We start from the raw sequence: 24,013 nt of genomic DNA, 5'->3' as shown, positions 1-24,013 counted from the left end.
ACTTTGTTGGAAGAGATAAAAACAAAAGTTTTGAGGTTTATAAAATCTTTTCTTTTAGCCTTGAGGTTTGTCTTAATCTTGGTGAGTCTCTTGACCCAATTCGCCAAAACTTATGTTTATAAAAAATAAAAAAGGTTGAATATATTAGCATGTCAAAATGGATATCGAGTTTGGATGCCTCATTAGGCTCTTGATGCTACTAATGAATGCAACCACTGAAATTATCCAAGACACAACCTACCAGCTTGGGGATTGAACCAGAATTTTGCTTAGAGACAAAAGAAAGTGGTAAAATAGCACCACTCCTCATTAAAAGATTATATCATCTTTGTAAAATTGAGTTTTAATATGTAGGAAAAATTTGACCTAATAGCTGCAACATGTTTTCAACTAGAAGACAAAGCACACCTGTTTTGGATGAAATTTGACCAGGCAAGTTGTCATGTACTTGTGGAACAACTTCTTGGGTAGACAATTCTGTTTGCTGCCCCTTGGCGATGCTGTTTTGGATGGAATTTATTTTGTCATTGAGGGAGGAAAGGTTCGGTACTAGGATGAGCTTGCAAGGAACCTCTCAGGCTATAGTTGCCAAAGCAAGAAACTCCACAATGTGTTTTTCCTGATGCCCTTGGAACTGCTCTCAATACAAACCTATTTGACTATGTTTGGTTTCAATTCTACAATAACCCACCCTGTCAGTACACAACAGGAAATGTAGTTAATCTTCAAAATTCTAGGGAATTGTGAACTTCAAAAGTTCCTGCAGATGATCTCACTAACTACAGCTCCTCCATCAAGAATTATGTTTGATGAATGAATACTTTTTACAAGCATGTTCCCTTCCATTGATTAATAACTTGCATAAAAACAAGCAATAGTGGTGCTTGTATGTTTTGACAGTTTCCAATAATTGGGCGTCTCACTACATGAAGTGTATTGAGTATCATTGTTTCTAAGGTCTTCTCTTAAATAAAGTCGTTCTAAATAATGTCTCCATGTATGTGTATGTAATTGAATATTCCAAGGGAAACTGAATTATTTTAATAATATGATTGTTGGCCAATATTGATTTCAGCAAAATAAGTAAATAAAAGTTTGGCTACATTTAGAAGTTTTTTTTAAGATAATGATGTTGAGACCTAAACAGTAAACACCGCATGATATTAGGCTTCATGTATGTCAAATAACAATCATGTGATAGCATCATATTAGGCTCGACATTTTGCATTCTTGTTTAATTCCATAAGGACTGATCTTTAGGTTATATGTTTAATAATTGTAATCCCCCCACTGCAACAGCAAGTGTACTTTATTGAGAGAGAAAAATTACTATTGTGAAGCCAGCCAGTTCTTTTTAAGTGAAATCTTGTATTGCTATAGATTATTCTCTAACCCCTAACTCCCTAACCCAACAAATATTTATATTGTTACTCTATCCCCAAAGGAAAGAATTTCAACAGAGATTATAAATATAATCACTAGAGGAGAAATACTTCAAAATTACAAAGATTATAAATACAGTCACCCTTAACTAGAGGGAGGAAGGACAGAACACTTGTTGTGGAATTGAGGGGATGATTACAAATGGGTAGAAGGGGTCATATATAGGCTCTAAGATTAGGTAAGTATCCATTTCCTTCTTAGGACTTCTCCCAAAAAAATAAATAAAAGGAGCCATTTAAACATTGTAAACTTTACATGTGCATAAAAAAAAAAAAGTTCTTCCATGATTCCCCCCTCCCCCTGATATAATTTCCAGATAACATGAAAAGACCAATTTCTTAGCTTGTGGAGGCAGCAAACACGTACAAGATCAGACCAATTTTTTACTGTTACAGTTTAAAACACTATCTTGGTGACATTGTGGAATTGCTACATGTGGCTTGAGATGTAAGATGGCTGGTAAGAGTGAATGAGCTGGACTGATTATACTCTCTTTTCATAGCTTTGTATACATGGTCTAAGCCTTCTTCAATTAATTCTACAACTGTTTGCGGCATTGGTGGCATATTAATGTCGATCGAATCTTCCAGCAGTCTTACCACTTCTCCCATTGTTGGTCGCATGGAAACCTCATCTTGGATGCACCAAAATGCAACTTTCAGAGCTCTCGTTAGCTCTTCTTCATCAACTGCCCCATTTAATCTTCTATCTGCCACCTTAATTATTGACCCATTTGTCATCTCCTGCAATAACCAAACATTGTACTATCAGTATTTATCAAGCAGTTAGATATCTCGAGTTGACAATATATCAAGTGTGCTTAGGAAGAGTGAAGTAACATTGTCTGCTTAAAGGGTTCTTTTCTTATGGTAACTGCTTCTCTCTATTGAGTAGAATGTATGATCTTCTTAAAGGCCAAAGTTTTGGAGACGTTATTTACTAGATTAAATTACACTCACACTCCTTGAGGTTTAGTCAAATTTCTCTCAATACCCCTCATTTTTCTACTCTTACACTAACTGTCTTAATTGTTTGAAAAAAACATTACACTTAACCCCCCTAATTGTATTAAAACATTACACTGCATACCCTTATAAGAGAGGTGGTTGTAAATATTAAAAAACATGAGTTGTGTCATGAGTGCAATATCAAGAAATCATAAGGAGTGTCAGTGTAATTTATTTTTCTACTATAAAAAGAAGATACTAAGGGGGGAAATCTTGATTGAATTAATTTATTAGGATGTTAAATGTTAAAACTGAAATATGATGTTAAAGTCAATTTTGCATCAATAAAAAGATAAATAATAATAATAATAATAAAACCAGTATCTTAATGTACCTTGTAAGCCCAACCAGGATAGAAAAAGTCCTCAGCACCAAAGGACATGTCAAGATTTCTCCTGCCACCAATGATCTCTAAAAGAAGCATTCCATAGCTGTAAACATCAGCTTTTACAGTTATAGGGCGATTACTAACCCATTCTGGTGCCAAATAACCTCTAGTGCCTCTGACCATTGTTACCACATGAGAGTGCTCCCTTCCCATCAATTTGGCCAGCCCAAAATCAGATACTTTGGGACAAAAGTTTTCGTCTACCAATATATTTTCCGGTTTGATGTCACAATGTATTATCCGATCCCTACACTGCTCATGAAAGTATGCAATCCCTTGTGCAGTAGCTATGGCTATATTGAAACGAGTTGTCCAATCTAACAATCTATCTCGACCTTGATATGAAGGGAAGATCCATTTATCCAAGGATCCATTTTTCATGAACTCATAAACGAGAAGCCTGAAAATCAAATATTTGTCAAAGCCAATTAAAACCATTAAAAATTGAGTGTATGTCTTATTAATCCATAAACAGTCTTATGGGGAGCTAAAAGTAAATTCAAGCTATATATCTTCTTGATGACTAAATGCTAGTTCCTAGTCACTTGTCCCAAAAGTGGTATTTGATAGCCAACTCATATTTTAAGATGTTAAAAAAAAAAAAAGATCATATAAAATTGATTGTCAAGAAACAGTGCATACCTATGTGATCCCTCTGAACAATAGCCACATAGGCGAACCAAATTCATATGATGCATTGATCCAATAGTGTTTACTTCAGTGATAAATTCCTTCTCTCCATGAGGCAAAACCCTGTCAAGTTTCTTCACTGCCACTAGAGTACCATCTCCCAGGCTTCCTTTATATACACTCCCAAATCCACCTGCAAAACATGTGCAGTTAGCAATAGTTCACACAAAATCCAAACTCTGCTTGCAACTTCTTCTCCTTTGCCATAAAATTTAATATGGAACACAAATACCTGTTCCTAGCAGTTGTGAGAAGTTGCATGTCCTAATTTGCAAATTGCGGTATGTGAAACTCATTGGAGCACCTGATAAGATCAAGGAACTTTCCATCTCCCTTTTCAAAGTTCTTTTTCTGTGAACACTGAAATACAGTAATAAACTCAGCAAAACAATGAGAACTACCATGCTCAGAACAGTAGGAATAATCACAGCCTTCTCCTTTGCACTTCCCATTCCATCAGAGGAGCTATTAGACCCTCCTGCTTGGCCTTCCGAAGTCCATGACCCATTTGCTCTGACCTTCACAAACAAAGTTGAGCTAGTATCCTCAAAACCACCAAAACTTAAGCTCCTCAACACCCAACAAAATGGCCTCTCCTCATTTAGCCCATAAACAGAAGCCACACAATCACAATCTGACAAGCAAGCATCCCCACATTTTGACACATTAGAAATATCACTATAGTTAGTTATTACTGAAAATTCAGAAAAATAGTAGTTGGTTTGCTGCACCGCTGAAATCCTAAACTGTGATGTCAGGTTTTCATGCTTGCCATTGCAATTTCCAACAAGAGATGAATTCTCAAAGCACTGGCCATCCCTGCCAACTTTAGAAGTTCCTGGCAAGCAAGTGCAAGTGGCTTTTGTCTTACTTCTATCCAAATTACAAACTCCATTGCCACAAACTCCAGCAATGTCACATGGATTTGAAACTGCAGCCCACTGTGGCACCCACTGCCTCGAACCATTCACCTCATCCCATCGATACAACCGCAGATTTCCGTTCTTTTCCAGTGTTAGTCTCCTGAGAACAGTCAACGGTGCAGATTGGTGAACTGCAGAAGACAAGCCTGCATCATCACCATCATTCTTGTACACATAAACAGCTCCATCAGATGAGTCTCCATACACAATTCCAAAGCTCCCGGCTTGGTCTAAAACCGCTATAACTTCCCCGGTCACATTGGAGATATCAGGGCCTTGCCAATAGGAATAGTTGGTGTATGATTCATCAGAGGCTTGGTAAGTCTCAGGGAGATTGTAAGTGAGAGCAAGGCTCAGGGAAGTAGGCTGCTGAAGCATTTTGAGAGAATAGTAACCACCCTGAGAGGAAGACTTTGATGATGTTAGTTCAGAAGACACTGTTAGAAGCTGGTTTGGGAGGAGAGTGTCAGAAGGTTGAGAAAAACTCTGCCACACAGAGTGGTTGTTGGAGTTGTGGAGGATGAAGTTGCCAGTTTCTGCCATGATTGCTGTTTGAACATCAGCACCTGAGGTGTTTGAGGTCCACATTGTCATGTGTCCATCCATGAGAACAAGGTTGCCAGTGGTGTCAAGCTCCAATGCTGCTTCTTGGGATACCGGATTGTCTCTATTTGGATTGAGATCAAAGAAAATGAAACATGTTGGAATTCATAACCTGCAGAAGCTTTTGTAAAGACTAAAAAACTAGATGGAGATATGATTTATGACTTTCTCTTTGTTTTTAAGTCAAAAACCAGAACTAACCATCTAATCTGCACTACTACATTAATGTTCTTTTTAACCATGAGATTTATACAGGGTACCGGGAAAAAATATATTAAGTTAAATTCCTTTATAAATTCTGTAGTTTTGTTAAAATTTTAAATGGAGGGACATTGGAATGAATTTATTTAGACTTATAAAAATCACTTGTGTTTTTTTTATAATTTTTTTAACTCATTTCAATAAATTTAACGATTATTCTAATAAATAATTTTTCAATAAAAATTTATTGAAAATGTGATTGATTATATAAAAAAAACAATATGTCTTAAACCAGCAATGTTTAAAAGGTTTTAACAAGATTCTATATTTATACAATTTTTAATTAGATTCCTAACCGCTATCGACATGTTTGAAATTCTTTAATAAATTAATTTTTCCGTTATTTCCAGACTATTATCATATTATATATTGATGTTACATATTTCAAAGAATTGACTATAGAGATTTATTAAAAAAAATAAGTATAAAAACAAAGTTAAAAGCTTCTAAACTAAGAGCTATTTAAAAATGTAATAAAACTATAAGAGTACACAAAATAATTTAACCTTTATACAAGTGCAAGTACAATATTGTTTTAACCTCCCTGTGCATATGTTCACACTTTAATTTTGATCCCTCACAAACGTACTCTTTTTAAGCTTATCCCTTCATTAGAATTATTTTATTCCACTTCAAATATATATATGATCATCATTTTTACCGTGCTCCCTTGAAATGATATTCTTATTTTGTTTTTTTTTTTTACAGGAAATGATATTCTTATTATTGTTGTTGCTTGACTTTTCAATTTATTTTGTCTAAGACTATTTTTTTCATTTTTAATCCCTCACAAATGTTCTCATTTTTCATTTTGGTCTATTTATAATTTTAATTTTTTTTTTTTCATTTTGGCGCTCATATAAGCTCCCTTTCATTGTGATCACTACCTTCTTGCTTCTATTCATTTTTGCATAACCAACTTAGTAGAATAAGGTACAGTTTTTGTTTTACGTGTTGTCTCTACAGCTAGCTAAACAGTTAAATATTTCGGACAGGGCTACTTTAAAATGAATTTACTACTAAACTAAATAAGTAAGAATATAATTCATATTCAAATTTTAAATTAGTCCAAATTCTCTTCAAAATTAAATTACGGAAAATATTCATATTTACAAACTCATGAATTTCATTTTTTTTTCAAATACTTTCGCATGCATATTTTGCTTTTCACAACCATTCATTGCATACATATATCAATCAGTTCAATTAAAAAAAATGAATGATGATACAAAAACTAATGATATTAATGGGAGCAGTACCTATTGGGTGACCAAACTAAAGTTCGATCTCCTGGAAGCCGTGCAAACCAAATTCCAATCACAAATAATCGATTATCAGTCTCTGCTGGAGTGAACCCCAAAGCAAATGTGCCATTTTCAGAAACCCATGTTTGGGCCTCTCTAGCCAATAACCTCGAGCCCAAACCAATCTGGCCCGAAATGCAGCCACTAAAACAACACAGACCCAGAGCAAGAATCACCCAAAAATAACAAATAAGGGAGGAATCAGCATTTGCCATGGCAAGTTCTTACACTTGCATGGAAGTGTGGTATACAATAGACTATATATTTTAGTGAAAGAACAAAGCTTACAAAATGTTATGGCATGGTGTTATATATGGGGATAACAACGGGAGAGTGTAGTGTTCTATTTGGAGAAGAAAGACACAGAAACTGAACACGTGGTAAGTGGTGGTTGAGCTACAACTTTGAAAAATGTTGTTTTCAATGTGTGGTCGGTAAATAAGATATGATTGTTTTGTGGGCTTCAAATAGGAATTCAGGTCTGTGCCAGGCCGAAAGAGCAAAAGCCAAGACAATATTAACACGTAGTTGTTGAAAATAACAATACTTTGCAACAAATTAGTTCAAGATGTTGCTGAATGTGTATGTTCACGTTTAACACTTTGGAAGAGGGGGGGCTTGCCACATATTTTTGTACTCATCGGTACTGAAGAATGGTGACTTTTGAGCACCTAGCTTGCTGAGAGAATTTCAAATGAGAATTGTTTATGGATTTTTAAATTTAAGGTTTTTTTTTATTATTGGAGCAATTTTTATATTAGATATGTGGTAATTTTTATATAAGAATAATTGCTTATATAAACGGTAGTTCTCAAGAATTGTAAGTATTATAAATATAGAATATTAGTATTTTAGAATTGGATATATAAATTACAATGTACTCATGCAAGCTTACTTTTCTTATTTGAGTAAAATTTATCTTTCAGTTTTATATTTTTTTCTCTCTTTTCTCTCCTCTAAATCATGGATTCTAAGAGGAAGATAATGGTAGAACTTATTTTATGTTTTTAAAAATTGCATCATTAGAAGAAGAAGAAAAGTTGTTAAAGCTCTTAAATTTATCTAATATTGTAAGATTCACGTGTTAAGCAACTCCACCATGATTGTAATTGTATCCATTAGAGGTGCTCTAATGAAAAATTATCAACAGACAATCATTTTGGGGTGAATTGAGGTGGAGAAAAAAGAGAGGTAAGAAGAAAAGGAAAAGATAAAGAGATAAAAAAAATGATAGATATATGATGAAGAAGAAAGAAATCGCCAGAAAAGATGAAGAAAATAGATTGTACATTCAATAGAAAAAGAGAGTAAATATGTGTTTATAATCACTCCTTGCTAATACCCAATTATGATAATTAAATTAAGAGTATCAGTAACATATTTTTTCAAGCACAGTTTTTTATTTGTTTAAAATTGATTAAAAATTACAAACTGACTTGTTAAATTAAAAGTGAAACTCATCTAATTATATTATTTTTAATAAATTTCAGTGGATGATAAAATTATATGTTAGAAAATGTATACTTAACATTTCTATATTACTATTTTGAACTTTAAGAATACTGATTAAACAATTTTTTTTAGAGATAATAAATGTTTATTAAAAACTACGTTAGACATTTATTGGGTTATCTGCCTTAAATTAAATGAATAGTGATATATAACCAAAAAAATTAGTCAAAGCTTTGTTGGAATTTCGATAGGTTTGTTAATGATTGTTGTAAAAGATAAAATGATTGCTAGCCGTTCGTTTATTAATATGTCAACTAGCTTGTTAGCTTATACTGTCAATCAACGAAACAAATCCAGTTAATACCATTTTTCAAATTAAAATTGATAGGAGTTATTGATAAGAATTGCATTGATACATCAATTTTAATTTATTATAATAATATTTATATATTTTTTCCGCACTTATTTTATAAAAATTATAATTAAGAAGTGTTAATCAACAAAATAAATGAAATATTATCTGGTGGAATGATTGTAGAACCTCAAAAGTCAAAACTTTTGACCCATTCAATTGTATTCATAAATAGATAAATGCTCAGTTTCAAAAAGTCTACTGCAATCTTCTTCCTGAGGTAATGTATGTTGTGTATTCCCCTGTTGTGTATGTGTTCCCCTGTCATACTCCCATTTAATAGTTTCCACCGCCCATGAGATTGAAAACCAAATTACAACTTTAAAAACTATAAATACTTTACACTTAATCATTTTCAATACTTGCAAGTTTTATCTTATTATAACTACATCTACTTGTTTGAATACGTTTTTGTATCTTTTTCTTTTCCTCCTCTCCATAGAGACACACACGCGTTAGCTTATTATTTTGGCCATGAATTGAAAACATGAGTATAACAAAAATGTTGGTAGCATTCCATTCAATAATAAATTGCCCTAATTCCCTCAAAATTGAATATATTTCAAGCAATCTTATTTATTCAAATAAATATATTATTAGAGGAAATATGAACGTAATAAAATTTATTACATATGTGAGTAAAGTTATTTTATAACTTAAAAGATATTTAAAACATAATAATACGTTTCGGGATTAATTTTCAATTCATGCATTGTATCTGAAGTTGGGCTCCCCGTGATGTCTTCCCCTTCACTCCTCTCAATATATGGATTTCAATAAAAAAAAAAAAAAAATTGCTCCAAAAAGAAGAAAGGTAACAAAAAAATGTTAATGACAAAATATCCAACATCAACCTACGCTTCAAAGGCAGCCACGTCCATAATAAGATGTGGATATTATACAATGGAAGCAAAATTTCTGCCATGTGCAAGCCATGCTCTCACCCATGATGCGATAATTAATAATTTTTAATTTATTACCAAGGTTAAGGCTTAGAAAAATTGAATAAGGCCAAAGATTATTAATTCAAGGTTTTAACAATTGTCACATGATATTATTATTGTTATTATTATTATTAGCAGAACTCAATGGGTGTTTGTTGGTTTCATTGGTGGGAGTGGAAGCTCCAATCCAATGGCAATTTTTGTCTGTGACTGTGATGCACAGTGAAATAATCAACCCTATTCATCAATCTCCAGTGTTGCACTGCCATCAATGTCCACCACCATTTCTTCCCTTCCCTTCTCTCTCCCCCTTCGCCAAAACTCTAGGGTTACCCTTTTCAATCCACCCTCTTCTCCTAATCCATCCCAATCATCAGTCACCTTTCCTAAAAAAGTAAGTTTGGTTTTTGAACAAAATTTGTGAAAAAAATATTTTTATTATTATTATTATTTAATCTAATGGGTCAATTGGATAGTGGGTTTTTTATTTGATTAATTATTATTATTATAAAGAGATTTAATTTAATGATTGGATTGATGTGTGAAATGGGCAGTTGGTGTTTGAAGTTAGTTTAGTTTTTTTTTTGTTCTGACATGAATCTATCATTTGTCCATTCTAGAAATGGAGACTTTTGTGGTTTAGGCATGGAAACACTTCATCAAAAACTGATGGTTCTGAGCTCAATGAAGATAAATTGTCAGAAGATTTGGTGAAGCTCGAAGGTGTCCAGTCCAAAGACCTGAAGAAAGACTGGCTTGCAACCATCCTTACGGTATTTTCTTCATTTGTTGTGTTCTGGTTTCTGTGTAAACAAGGAAATTATTCATTTGCTTTGCTGTCTCTTGGTGTCTGTCTTTTGCTTTAAAGATGTGAAGCTTCGGTTCTTTGTAAGTGTTGATTTATTAAATTCTCTATACCTTGCTAATGTGTTGACTGTGTTGATCTTGCTTTAAAATGCACAACCCCATGAATTGCCACCCCTCTGCCTGTGAGAGTAAGCTGTAAAAGTGTTTTACCAATTTCATGACTTCTATCTAATTTCCATCTAATAGATGAAATGTGCCTAAATATATTGTGAAGGATGTTGTTATATAAAGAAAGATAGATCCTCTTGAATGCTATCTTGTATTAGAATCATTTTGTAGTTGTGGTTGTGATTGCTTTGTGATTAATCTAGCACAGAAGGGCCTAACATAATCAGGATTATGTTAGGAACTCCTGTGCTAGACCATCACACATTGACACCATGCCAGAAATATGAGTAAGAAGAGAAGAGGGATTTGTTTAGGTTATAACAAACTTGCTTACATGACAAAAGTTGTGGGAAACAAAGTGGTAAAGTTAGAGGCTGTGTGGGATATAAGGGAAGAAGGGGGGAGTGAGAGAGGTGGGCAATTCATGGGGATTTGAGAAGGTTTCAGTTCTTTCTAATGACCTGTGGTATCTTTTTTATTTTTTCTGGTCCATTTAATATGAAGCTAGCATCTGTATTTTCTTAAATAAACTTAAGATCCTATCATTACCAAAATTGCAGAAAAGGTTGATGTGGTTGCAGTTGTAGTAGTAGATAGAGACCACCAAAATTACAATATTGCAGTTGCAGATCGTAATTTAAAACCATTTCTCTCTCATACTATTCTTGTATTACTTTTTTAAGTGAACCTTTTTGCTTGCTTTATTCTTCAACCTGTTCTCAGTTTACCTTTTTCATCTTAACATTAACTGTTAGCACTCCCTAAACTACTGGCTTCGAGGCACCAGCAACCTCCTAAGGAGAAGAAGACACAGAGAAGAAGAGGTAATTTGTATATTTCTCCTTGATTTCCTTGGTTGTTATTTACATATATATATAGGCTTCCTAATAACAGAAAAGCTTCTGGAATGATCTGCAATAATAGAATTTGTCTCATAGTGCCTGGTGCCTTCCTTTGCTGAATAATCTCACCATTCTTCCTTTCTTTTGGGCTTTGCTTCCTCCTGTACTCCTGGTTTGCTATTTCGACCCCTGCCCCTGCTGTTATCTTTTGTTCCCTAACACTTCCTGCCCCATCAAAAACACCTTGTCCTCAAGGTGTTGGGGCTACAACCATGGCTCCAAAATTCGAACCGGGATCCCAAATTAAAATGGGTGAAGGAATGAGTGAAAGGTGGTTAGTGTTGCGGAAGTATAGCCATTTTACAGTGTCAATAGTAGCGTAAAAGGTGAAGAGGAAGGAGTGGTCGAGCTCCGTGCCCCCGACCTTGGCGGCGATTGTGACGAGGGAAAATGAGCAGAGGTCCGAGGGGAGGATGCGGCGACTGGGGTACTCCTTGCAGATTTGGAAAAGAGTTGTCCAACAGCGGTCGGAGGGCGCGTGGGGCTTGCTGTTAACAAGGAGGGGGATGACAGCAATGGTAGGAGGGGCCGGCACCGGTGTGGGATGCTGCTACCTTAGTGCGGGGAGTGGAGGTGGAGCTGGCGTGGGCGGTGGAGTCGGCATGAACGGCGACGGTGGCGTGGGCGGCGGAGTCAGCATGAGCAGTGGAGGTGGCGTGGTCGGCAGAGTCGGAATGAGCAACGAAGTCAACATGAGCGGTGGAGTCGGCATGGGTGTGTGTGCGAGGAGTGCCTTCGCAGAGGAAGAAGATGGGGTGGTAGTGGAAGAGGAAGGTGGCGGAAAGAGGTGGACTGGTGGGTGATGTGGTCTAGCATGGTCAGAGTAAAGGGAGAGGTAGCCATGGGAGGCGATGATGGCGGAAGAAGAAGGGAAGTGGCTGGGTGGTGCGGGTTGCAGCAGATGATGAATGAGCGCATCGATTTTGTGCGTGAGTTGTTGAATAGTGTGAGTGAGATAAAGTTGGTGAGTGGTGAGCTTGGTAAGAGCATCCTCCAGCCGATCCGAAGTAGCTGTGGATCTCGTGGATTCCGTCATTGAAGGAAGAAGAAGAAGTAAGGAGAGCACCAATGCTAGCACTCCCTAAACTACTGGCTTCGAGGCACCAGCAACCTCCTAAGGAGAAGAAGAAGACACAGGGAAGAAGAGGTAATTTGTATATTTCTCATTGATTTCCTTGCTTGTTATTTACATATATATATATATATATATATATATATATATATATATATATATATATATATAGGCTTCATAATAACAGAAAAGCTTCTGGAATGATTTGCAATAACAGAATTTGTCTCATAGTGCCTGGTGCCTTCCTTTGCTGAACGATCTCACCATTCTTCCTTTCTTTTGGACTTTGCTTCCTCCTGTACCCCTGGTTTGCTATTTCGACCCTGCCCTGCTGTTATCTTTCGTTCCCTAACATTAACATTATCTTATCTCAGTTTTAAGTCTACAAAGAAAAATAATTAAATTGTTTTTTCAAGTAAACTCACATTCTAGTCCCTGACATTGAGTATTTTCAACCATTAGATTAAAACCAAATCAAGGACCTACATTTGGTAAAAGAGTCATGGATTTTATGTCGTGATATGTTTTTTGGCTAAGCTGATGTCATTCTGGTTCTTCCAATTGATTTGACTTCTCTGTAAATAAATTTTAACATCATCAAACTATCAAACATCAATATGCTTTTAAATCTTCACCATTTGTCTGCAACTAAGTATTTAAACTTTTAACACTTAAACTGATAAAGCTTCTAAGCCAAATCGTGAAGTAGATCAGATTTTGGGTATGAGCCCAAATAAGCTGTCCACTTGGAAACTATATTCTAGAAGAAGGAAAATGGCTGAGACGGATGTGAGTTAGTGATGTTGCAAGTGTGAGGAGAAAGGGATTGGTTGGCGAGTAGTGGGATTGTAGGGAGCAGGTGTGGATAGTGGTGGGAAGGAGGCGAGTAGTATTTTTAAGTTGGAGTGGGGAGGTTATCGACTTATCATTCAGTAAGGGCCTAGGCTCTGGGTATCCTCTCTGGTTTCTTGATTGTAAGAGCTGTATTAGTTCATTTCCGTATTAATCAATAATATTGTTCCTATCAGTCTTTAGGGAGTCTCAGAAATGGTAAAAGTATTATTTTTTAACATTTCAGGTCATAACTGTCATTCGTGGTGTGGAACCCTGGACAGTTCCTTGGACAGCAAAGACCATTGTTCAGGTAAAGTATATTCTTTCTTAAACATTACCAATGTTATCAATGCTTAGAGTATGTTTTGTACTCTAGATTAAGGATTCAAGTCGTGCCTCCTTACCTTAGGAAGCTCGGTTCCTATTTTTAGTATATGAAAAGGCATCAAATAGCCATTCCATTCAGGCCTAATTTCACATCACTAAGAATACTCATTTTCTCTTTCTTTTTGGGGGTAACAAGGATTCTCAGCTGCCAAGATTGTGATAATTTTATTGCTCGACTACTTTACCCAATTTCATTTATGCAAAATGATAAAAGTTATTCCTTCATATGCAAATAATGATTTATGGTTAAAAAATAATATTATATTGATTTTACCGGTCTCCGTATTAAAAATTGCTACAAAATTAATAAACTGACTTATATTTCAAATTAGTAGCAAAACTTTTCACCTCTTGCCACTTTAATTTGGAAAGCACAACCTAATGTTAAAGAAAATATTTGGACAAACCTAACATAATTACATTTTTTTGGTTCTTTTTATGTTTAAGTGGAAAAAAAAATGTAAAAATAATTATATTTCTTTAACAATTACATTAAGTGATTTTTACAGGAGTTATTCATGTCATTAATTACAATTCTGATCCAATTCCGTGTACCAAAGATAAAATATGTTTTGAAGTCATGATGCTACCAAGCACTAGAATGAGAATGATTACTTCAATCTCATTCTTTGTTCTCTTTTTGTATTCTGCAAATATCATTCTCTGTATCAAACTTGCTCTGAGATTTTAGAATCAGAAATAAGCATTTATTCCATTTCTAAAAGTTGGTTACTTATTATAATTTTTTTATTGATTTGACAGTAAGGCTATTTGTTATAGTCTGCTTCAATTAAGAACTTGTGAATGGATGGAATTGAAAAATATTCAGAAACTATATAGTTTATTTGATTGGTCTCTTTCTTAGTTTCATCTCATCTAGAAGAGCAAACTAAGTTGGGTTCTGCAGGTAATGCTCCTCTGGATTGCCTCATTTTGGTTTGTAGGATCTTGGATAGTTCCATTTTTAGCATACACAGCAGGGTTTAGAAAGGAATCTCTTACATACAGAGGGCAAGCATTGTGCAGCCTCTTGACTGATGTTGCTGAAGGCGTGGTTGGAATAGCAATTCTTCGCCATTGTCTTGCAAAGTTTCAACCTCTTTCATCTGATTGGTTCAAATTTGAAGTCAAGGGGAAGTGGCAGTTTGATGTTGGTTTAGGCTGCCTCATGTTCCCCCTTATCAATCAGCTATCACAAATGAACCTAAATTTGCTGCCTGTTCTTCAATATACTCCAGTTACCATCTCAAGTGTAGAGCAATCCATTGTTGCGCGAGACCCTGTGGCAATGGCCCTCTATGCAGTGGTAGTCTCGGTTTGTGCCCCAATATGGGAGGAGATTGTTTTCCGTGGTTTCCTTCTTCCATCTTTAACCAAGTACATGCCTGTATGGAGTGCAATATTAGTTAGCTCAATAGCTTTTGCCTTGGCACATTTTAACATTCAGAGAATGCTACCACTTGTATTTCTTGGCATGGTGATGGGTACTGTCTTTGTACGGTCTAGGAACCTCTTTCCATCAATGTTGTTGCATAGTTTGTGGAATGCTTTTGTATTTCTGGATCTCATGAAATAAATTAAAAGTTTTTGATGATTTTTTTCTTACTTTTTTTGACATTCTTCTGAGATCTGACTGTTTTCCACTCACTGTCAGACAAATTGAGGTGCACTTATTATGCCTTGACCAAGATTTTACATAAATTTTCACTTCTCAAAGCTACACTTGGAGGGTTAAAAGTTAAAACTGGAAAGAGGAGGGGTGGTGTGGGGTTGGGTTGTGGCAAGTTGTGTTGTATTACTTTTGTCAATATTTAAACACTTAACATCATTGGTACTATTGTTGTCTAGAAAAATGTTAGCAACACAATCTTTTGTGCATATTTTTTTTTATTGATTGAAATTTATTAAAAAACATAATTTTGTGAATCTCACTTCTTATTTAATGAGTCTCACTTAGAATTTTTTAATTTTTAAGTAAACTTCAACTAATAACACAAAGAGTGTATTGGAAGAGTATGCCAGAGAGTGTATTGCAAGCCAGTTTTCTGAGGGACTAATTGCCTTCAAGTATAGTTCTGAAGCTCTAAGTCCTCAGTTCAAAGCCAGCAAAGAGAGTGTGTTGCATAAAATTGATGGATTGGCAAATACACCAATGCGTTCCAAGTAATAAAGTTAAAACGAAAACTTGAGTATCATATCTACAGGAATTTTTTTTTGTATTTAAGTAGATGAATATTTAATTAGTAAAAGAAGTTAAAGAAAAATTATTTGAAAAGGTTATGAGAAAAACAATAATTTAAATTGATAGGAAATTAAATTAAATAAGAGGAGAAATTAAACATGAACTAATTAAGAACACAAAAGATAAGAAAATTCAATATTATCATAGGAGGAAATTTAGAAAATGAGAATGTTGGGAACTTAGCTTACTAAAGTTATTCTTTGATGTAATGTTAATGATTTTTTTCTATTTATAATTATTTCAATTTACACTTGCATCTACTAGTATATTCTAACTTTGGTCCCCGCATGAAAGAGCTTAATTTATCTATATTTTCTCTCAAATCCCTTGTAGAACTAAAATAGTAAATTGCATTAAGAATAGAGATGTATAACAAGCCAAACAAATATCAACATATTCCTAGTGATGACTTTATTTAGATACTCTTTCCCCCAAATTTTCAACAAGGGAGGTTTGGCCTCTCATTGTCATGGAGACTTTACAATTGCAAAAGGGAAATATTTAGTGAAGGAGATAAAGATAAGAAAGGGAATGAAGGAAAGGAATGACTCTCAATGCTTGTTTTTCCTTCTTCTAGTCTTTGTCTTTTATAAGAAATTGTATTCTCTTGGAATTTTGTCTTCTTCTTCTTCTTTTATAAATGCAGATTAACGGACTTTTGAATTAGTCTGTTTTGCTTAATTAATCTTGATTTCCTTAATTAGTCATGCTTTCCTTAATTATCATTTCCTTAATTAACATCATTTCCTTAATTAGTCTACTCTGCTTTCCTTAATTAGCCTCTTCTACTGTTTTCTTTAATTTGACTTCTTTCCTTAATTAGTTTACTTTTCTTAATTAGTCTTTTACTTAATCAGTTTTCTTTCCTTAATTAGTCTCATAATTAACAATTATCACATACACTCCTCTCATTGCCAGTGCTGGTAAATGTTTGCCGTGACCCTGTTTGTAGAACCTCACATTATGGTGTTTGACAATCTTTCATCGAAAGTAAGAGATTGAGAATTTCAACTTTCAATGCCAACTGTTGATGGAATTCCAGGATAAAAATATTTCAGAACTGGGATTCTCTGAAATATGAACAATGAGGGATAACTGAAAATGCAATGCAGAGTTTGCTTTATTTAAGCTATGCAGAATCCAATAATGCATTGATTGCCTCTCCCACTTTTAACATCCTTACAACCTGGCCCCAGAATGGCACTTAATGACAAATAGTTATAGAATGAGTGCATGTGGTTTGCCTAATGCCTATAGCCATATTTTACCTGCTGCTGAGCTGGTTGTCATGATGCTCCCTGGTGAAAATATATATATATATATATATATATATATCTGCAACTGTATATATTCTTGTAGATAAAAATTCTGTCAATTTTTATCAAAACCACTTAATACTTTGGGTCCTTCCTGCTTGCATGAATGGTGCAACATTCTTTTCAGAATTAGACTGCATTAATGAGTGTTGTATTTACTTGTAAATACATATTGTCTTAAATGAAGACATAAGAGAGGGGACCAATTGGCTTCAAGTCACTTACTATCCTGGCTCAGTAGCTTTTGTCCCAGGAATCTGTGTTGATGTTTACTTTATCCGACAACTGATGGGACCCTTGTCTGTTATTTTAGCATTTCATAGAATTGCTTATCAGAACCAGTTTGCTCAATTTTGGATGAAAATGACGTATCTTTCTCTAACATTTAAACCTCAGAAGATTTGTGTGCAGCTCCACTCAGGCTGCTAGTGGATGAAAAAGCTGAATTTTTCCTTACCCCATGAGAACTTCATGATATTTGCTCTTTAAGAATTCAAATTCGTGTTGAACTCATTCAAGGACAACAATGATGCTACATATGTCATATGGCAATGTTATCATGTAATTTATCATTTTTTGCCTTCCTAAAAGAAGAGAGTGCAATATGGTCCTTTGCCAATCGAAATCTTAATTCATTTGGTGCATCCCATTTCATTTGAGATTTTTTTTTTTTTTCAATTATCCTAAAGCATTTTAAGTTAGGCTTAAGCTTAATTGTTCTTGTAGTCTATTTACCACTATTAATGTATATAGAAGGAATATTTTGCTCCAATTTAGTCCTTTAATTTTTAATTATTACAATCAAATTCTCCTATAAGTTGTCTTTTTAAAACTAGCAAATCTTCATTTTATTTTCTTCAAATCTCCATCAATTTAATTATTTAAACCGTTTTAAACACTTTATTCAAAGCTCACTTATCAAAATTTAAGTGATAGACAGATTAGTATGTATATTAGAATGTTATGTCATTTGTCACGTAAACATTTTAATATTATGTCATCATTAATATGTCTCGTTAGTAATTTATATTAAAAGATTAATGATAACTAACGGTAGATCAAAATTATTAAATTTTAAAAATGTGAATACCAAATGTACAATAAAATTTAAGGGATTAAAATTTCACAAAGACGAAAAGTGAATTTAAGTCTTTATAATATATGTGATGTCAACCATTTCTTGTAAGTTGTCTTATTTTTCTCTTTTTCTTGTCACGATCTTTCTCAAAGAAAAGTAAGATACGATTTAAAATCAAAATTCTGCTTTTACTTGGAAAGATTTACCGACACTTACCTTTTAAAGGGCTTTCAGTTATTATTGGAGACAATTTGTCCAGCTAGATAAAGATTTACCACCGGAATAGCGCAGTGGCAAGCTTGCTTAGAGAACAATTTCTTGATAGATATATTTAGTTTAGTATTCACTGTTCTAAATTTCATGAATAAGACTCTAATTTGGTGCTAGTTGAAAACCATTGCATGACGCTAAACCACTAAAGTACTATGGTACACTGCTTTTCTCTTCATGGAACAATAATGTTGTCCAAGAGTATCTCGTGCATATAATAATCAATGATGGTCCAATAAAAAATATAACATATCTACGTCACTTAGGTTGCATGCACATAATATATATAGTACGATGGGATATTTTATATTTAAGTTTAGCCTGGTGTTGCAGGCGTGCAGCAGTTGGAGTGTAATATCAGACTGATGAAATCACCTTTCCGAAGTGGTCATGTCCATCCAAATAATATTATTACACAGAACTAGAAGACAATAACAAAGCACAGCAAACTTAATTTGAATTTAAAACACTGATTTATGGCATAATTGAGGATTTAAATTTTAAACTAATTATACTTTTCCCCAGTCGGCAAGTGTAATTAGCAAAGATACCCCCCTTTGTTACTTTTGAGTTTCAATGTACTGAACAAAAAAATAAATAAAAGCTTAAAGGCAGCATTCTAAAGCATTGAAAAGTATAGTTCTGTTTTTTTTTTTCTGGATTCCTAATGTACCAACATTTGACAATTACTATGCAAGAACCTCCTGGATTTTCTTGAATGTGATTTGTTATTTAGACTGTTAAGTCCAGAAACAAACCAACCCCTTTTTATTAAATTTTTAAAGCAATAAATGATTAAAAATTAAAGGTGAGGCTAACTACTGATGAAACAGGACATTATGGGTCTATTGGTGGGCTCACATTCCTGTTTCTTTTTCTCCCTTTCTCATTTCCAATTATTAAAATTCATTGTCTCTTGCCAGACAGCCACATGACTAATTCTTGGACAGAGATGATATATTAAGGGGTGTGTCATGTGTGTGTGAGCATGTATACATATAAGTCAAAAGATATGCTGCATAAGAAGAGTGAGTGCTTTTGCTAGCTATAGCCCACCTTGTATCCCCTTCCCTTAAATTGTCAATTCTTTCCAAGATTCCTTCTATGCCTTCAGAGTAGTAACCATGGAAACTTCCCAGCCTCTTTCTATTGAAAGCTTCTCATACAGTTGGTTAGTGAACCTAAGGCCATCATCACTAGAAAGCCTAGAAAGCTCCCTAAGAACCTCCCTTGATGCATCTGATGAAGCTTCCTTCATTGAGATGGACCCAAGAATGCCACCCTCTAAAAGATTCTTCAAGAACTCACAGGACTCCAAATTTGACTTCCCAATTTCACAGTCCCCTCTCACTCTTGTCCATGCAGACGAACTCTTTTCCAATGGCTATCTCATGCCACTCTTTGTTGAGTCATTGCAAATGGAAGAATATGAGTCCTCAGACTCCAACACAAGCCTGGTCTCATCATCTTCACATGCACCAACGAGTGAGGCTCCTACAGGCCCTTCTAGATGCCTTTCCTTAAAAAGGTGCAGAACATTGTCAAGGAGAGTGTTTCAGAAGTATCTGAATTTCTTGAGGCCTTTGTGTAGAAAGCTGAGGGTTCATAAGTCTAGTACTGAAGCTGTTGCTAAAAGAGGTGAGGCTGTGAAGAATAGGAGATACTATTCAGACACTACTTCACCGCGAACTAGTGTAGCCTTTTCTGCTGATGATTGGCGCTACTCTTGTGATTCTGAAAGCTCAATATACGAAGCAGTTCTCCATTGCAAAAGATCCATTGGTAAGTGCAAGTTCAACATATAGTCATATATATAGATGTTAATTGAACATAGTTGTTCCCATCTTAGAATTCTTTAGATTTTTGGAGTTCTAACATTTCAACGCTTTGTTTATGGCAGGAGAATGAGTTAAGGAATCTGCAAAAGGGGAAGGAGAAGATGAAGATAAATGAGAAGGGATTAAAGTCGATCCACTGTCACTGTAAAACCTTTTATACTATGAGGGAAAAAAGTATGGAACTTTGTTGTTATAGCTAAAAGCTTTTTCACTTCTTGTGGAAGTTTTTGACCATATTTTCAGTAGGTGGCATCTGAATCTGATGGTTCACTAATAGTACACGGCAGTGGATTCAAATCAAATTCACAAAAAAAAAAAAAGGAGGAAAGAAAGAATAATAGTCACATGTGAGCTGAATATGCATGAAGCCAAAGTATCATCAGCCACTCATTCTGTCCCTATTCTCTCCTCTGCTTAAATGATAAAGGGATATCATAGGGAAATGTTATGTGGTTGGTTAGTCACTAGTCAAGCTTTTTGCACTCAAATTTGAGGGAAAATAAAAAGTTGATACGGCTCAATTTTATTTTTTAATCTTGTTACTATACGGAGGAACACTTTTACTACAAATAATTAAGAATAAGAATCTGCTTCCCTATTATAGTAATGTAAAAATCTTATAAATAATTTTGGAATTAGAAATGTGTGCTAAATTGTTTTGTATAATGATGCCAATCAGTTTATAGATCCTTCTCTACACTTTTCATTCTATGAATACGATGTATGAGTATGACAAACGTTGGAAGAGGACTTTTTTTATCAGCTGCATACGAAATCAAGGTTATGAAAAACAGTTTGGTCGCAATTTTGGCTCCAACGTGAAGATTTTCACAAGAATATTTGCAGCTGCATTTGTCCGTAATTTCTTGCAATACTAAAACTTCCGACCTTGCATGAATTAAAGGAAAAAGAAAAGGAAGAAAAAATTATTTTATAGTTAAATTATGAAAAGCGGATGTTTGGAAAGTCCCCTGCAAAACTAGATGGGTTTGATTAGCAAACTTTATTGAGAAGTCTAATGGTTTGTTTAGCTACAAATTAAGATAACACAACACACTACCTAATTTCTTGAACAATTTGTGAAGATAGTTTAATTTAGAGTGACAGAATCAAAGATCTAACTCATCACCGTTTGCTTGAAGATTTATGTCACGGCATATTATCTTAAGCTTATTAAAACCTTTGGAACTTTTGTAATTCTGAAGCATCTTGATTCTTGAGGTTTGTATGTTCAAACTCGAGAAATGTTTATGCTAATCGAAAATCTTTAAGCTAAAGATCATTCATCTTGATCTTGTAGAAAGAATAAGCGTACTTAATTTTCAAGAAGCTCCTAGAAACACCAGATGACATTATTCTAGCTTAAGGCATCAAATAGAATGTGGCTATTGTTCTGAAAGATCAATAATTGGGGTGCGAGATACTTTTTGGTACATGATTTTATAAACTTACACATGGTTGCATAAGATTTTAACTGTTTCAGTAATTTTATTTACTTGTGCGTTTGGCTTCTTAAAATGAACGGTACACTATACTTAACAGAGAAAATAATGTAGTGAAGAAAACAGTATATATTGTTTGTAGATTTTGATAATAAAATTATACAGAGGGTAAATTTTAATTAGTTAATAATGTAAAAAAACTAGCAAGCACAAAGATATATATTCTAGACAAAAAGTAACAAGTGACAACGACCCCCAACGCTTTAATGTTCTCCATTTTAGCAATCATTCAGCCTACCGTCTTCTGAAGAAATTTTTGGATTGGTATGATGTAAAAAATATATTTAAATCAATGCTTAATATATATATATATATATATATATATATATATATAAAAGGTTGAGTTTATTAGAATATTAGAATACACATATATCTTCCATTATTATTATTATTATTATTATTATTATTAAAAGAAAATACGCACATATCTATAAAATATCTTTATACAAGCTAATTGTTTATTTTAATTAGTACTTATGGCAAACATCTCTATATACATCTATAAATTTCTCTAATTTCAATCGCTACATTGGTATTAATTCTTTTCTAAGTTCAATATTTAACTATGCTTAATATTTTATATTTTACATTGATAATATAAAAATCTTTTACAATACCATCCAATAATAAATTATCGTATATAACAAGTTTCTAACCTTATACTTGAAGTGATATCTATCTTAAAAGCCAAAAGTCACTTATCATTTAATCATTGTATTGTATATTTATCATGTTGCATTTATTAATTTTTTATAATAATTAAATTTTTAATAAATGATAAAATTGGAAAAATATTTTTCTGAAATGGATTTTAATAAAAGGAGAAATTTAGAAAATATATTTTTGGATTCAACAAGACTGGCTCCCTATTCTATAAAAATATTATAAATTAATTTATTATTTTTAGGATTTGAGTTATCAACTAATGTGTCCTAAAAAAATTAAACTAACAAAAGTGTTGCACTCAATTTATTCCATTAAATAATTGATCTTAAAAATTCCTTATCTTTAAATTTATACATACTTGAGATCAACCTCAAACAACACTATCAAAATCTTTCATGTATTATTATTTGAAATAAAGAATCTTATCTTCCATGCGTATTGTCATGAACTGCAATTTTATTGCTGTTTATGAGGAAAGAAGTACGTATCTACATGGCATGTAATCAAATCTGCAAGTGGCCGGTGCATAGTGTGAACTATGTTACAAAAGTTATTCTCTGAAAAACGCGTGCGTTGACACTTGGACAAAACTACCTTGGTAGGGATCCAAAACCTGGTTACATATTTAGGAAGCAAATTGTTTATAACGTGAGAGGTTATTTAATATTAAGAGTTATAGTATCGCATTAAGTATTTTATCTCGCATGCTTCTCTTTTGTTTTTCTAAATTTAACGCAAAAAATAAAACATATTATTGGCTTCACATAACTAATAAATATATACGCGTGATTTAGCTCGATCATGTTGATGAATATAATATATTGTTAAAAGCATTTGGCATATGTTCCTTGCCTTTTAGTTGTTCGGTTTTATGTAGCATCTTCGATGGAGAAAAGAATACAAATGAACACAAGATTGTAAGTCTTCGAGTTTTGCCTTGCTTGCAATGGAAGGTTTTCATAGCACTTTCTATATTAATTAAAAAAAACATGCATGCATGCATGGAATGGAATGGAATCATTGAAGCTGTTATTGCATCCGTTTCTAAGATAGTTATTTTTTATTGTTTGCAATTTGCTGGACCAAACATTGAACTGGAATTATTATTATTATTATTATTATTATTATTATTATTATTATATATATATATTTGCTGTGGAATGGAGGGTCACGTAAAACAGTTTCTACCACTTGTGAAACATGATATATAATATCCAGAATGGTTTAGATGTTCCTTTTCTTTTCTTTTCTTGGCTATCTAGATTGCCAGCATGTTGACAGGAACATTGATTAATCTTGTATATATTGAAAATTCGAAATATATAGCCAAGCATGACAACGATACTCCTTTGATGTTGGTTGCTGTTACCATATATTCATGCACTGCAATGCTGGGGTCCCTTCTTAAGATCAAGTTTGCAAATAAATATCTTCAATTTTTCCAACGTGCTTCTTGTATTAAAAATATGCTGAAAAAAATATATATATAGTTGGATTCTTTGAT

General features: G+C 33.7%; 3 protein-coding genes across 6 annotated transcripts; 2 read left to right on the top strand and 1 right to left on the bottom strand.

Annotated features, from left to right (window-relative positions):
• Positions 1-1,440: 1,440 nt before the first annotated feature.
• On the bottom strand, positions 1,441-6,911 carry LOC114402668 (G-type lectin S-receptor-like serine/threonine-protein kinase At5g24080). The gene is made up of 5 exons (XM_028365319.1): positions 6,575-6,911; positions 3,761-5,118; positions 3,481-3,661; positions 2,785-3,238; positions 1,441-2,186 (listed from the first exon to the last, which is right to left on the bottom strand). The coding sequence occupies exons 1-5, from the start codon at positions 6,832-6,834 to the stop codon at positions 1,848-1,850; spliced, it is 2,592 nt and encodes an 863-aa protein (XP_028221120.1). The 5' UTR covers positions 6,835-6,911; the 3' UTR covers positions 1,441-1,847.
• Positions 6,912-9,542: 2,631 nt separating this feature from the next.
• LOC114403053 lies at positions 9,543-15,202 on the top strand. Of its 4 annotated transcripts, XM_028365766.1 has the most exons (6): positions 9,543-9,821; positions 10,048-10,200; positions 12,380-12,451; positions 12,594-12,683; positions 13,455-13,520; positions 14,505-15,202. In XM_028365766.1, exons 1-6 carry the CDS (start codon positions 9,699-9,701, stop codon positions 15,171-15,173), a joined length of 1,173 nt encoding a protein of 390 aa, XP_028221567.1. In that variant the 5' UTR covers positions 9,543-9,698; the 3' UTR covers positions 15,174-15,202. The 4 variants fall into 4 exon arrangements, with proteins under 4 accessions (XP_028221567.1, XP_028221568.1, XP_028221570.1 ...); XM_028365767.1 differs by lacking the exon at positions 12,594-12,683 and having other exon boundaries at positions 9,544-9,821; XM_028365769.1 differs by lacking the exons at positions 12,380-12,451; positions 12,594-12,683 and adding an exon at positions 11,158-11,226 and having other exon boundaries at positions 9,544-9,821.
• A 4,220-nt stretch (positions 15,203-19,422) lies between these two features.
• Positions 19,423-21,028, top strand: LOC114402604 (probable membrane-associated kinase regulator 6). Its single transcript, XM_028365249.1, has 2 exons — positions 19,423-20,285; positions 20,404-21,028. The coding sequence occupies exons 1-2, from the start codon at positions 19,628-19,630 to the stop codon at positions 20,409-20,411; spliced, it is 666 nt and encodes a 221-aa protein (XP_028221050.1). The 5' UTR covers positions 19,423-19,627; the 3' UTR covers positions 20,412-21,028.
• The last annotated feature ends 2,985 nt before the right edge of the window (positions 21,029-24,013 follow it).

The sequence above is a fragment of the Glycine soja genome, chromosome 20 (assembly GCF_004193775.1).
Source record: "Glycine soja cultivar W05 chromosome 20, ASM419377v2, whole genome shotgun sequence".
Taxonomy (NCBI): Eukaryota; Viridiplantae; Streptophyta; class Magnoliopsida; order Fabales; family Fabaceae; genus Glycine; species Glycine soja.
This window is presented reverse-complemented; position numbering and strand designations above follow the sequence as displayed.

What these genes read in the sequence shown, in the direction of transcription:
- LOC114402668 (XM_028365319.1), bottom strand. Translation starts at nt 6,834, where the DNA reads ATGGCAAATGCTGATTCCTCCCTTATTTGTTATTTTTGGGTGATTCTT. An exon ending in TTAGTTTGGTCACCCAATAG is followed by an intron (nt 5,119 to 6,574) that starts GTACTGCTCCCA and finishes CAATCCAAATAG; the next exon opens with AGACAATCCGGTATCCCAAG. An exon ending in ATCCTGGTTGGGCTTACAAG is followed by an intron (nt 2,187 to 2,784) that starts GTACATTAAGAT and finishes TGGTTATTGCAG; the next exon opens with GAGATGACAAATGGGTCAAT.
- LOC114403053 (XM_028365766.1), top strand. Translation starts at nt 9,699, where the DNA reads ATGTCCACCACCATTTCTTCCCTTCCCTTCTCTCTCCCCCTTCGCCAA. An exon ending in CAGTCACCTTTCCTAAAAAA is followed by an intron (nt 9,822 to 10,047) that starts GTAAGTTTGGTT and finishes TGTCCATTCTAG; the next exon opens with AAATGGAGACTTTTGTGGTT. An exon ending in GAAGACACAGGGAAGAAGAG is followed by an intron (nt 12,452 to 12,593) that starts GTAATTTGTATA and finishes TTGCAATAACAG; the next exon opens with AATTTGTCTCATAGTGCCTG.
- LOC114402604 (XM_028365249.1), top strand. Translation starts at nt 19,628, where the DNA reads ATGGAAACTTCCCAGCCTCTTTCTATTGAAAGCTTCTCATACAGTTGG.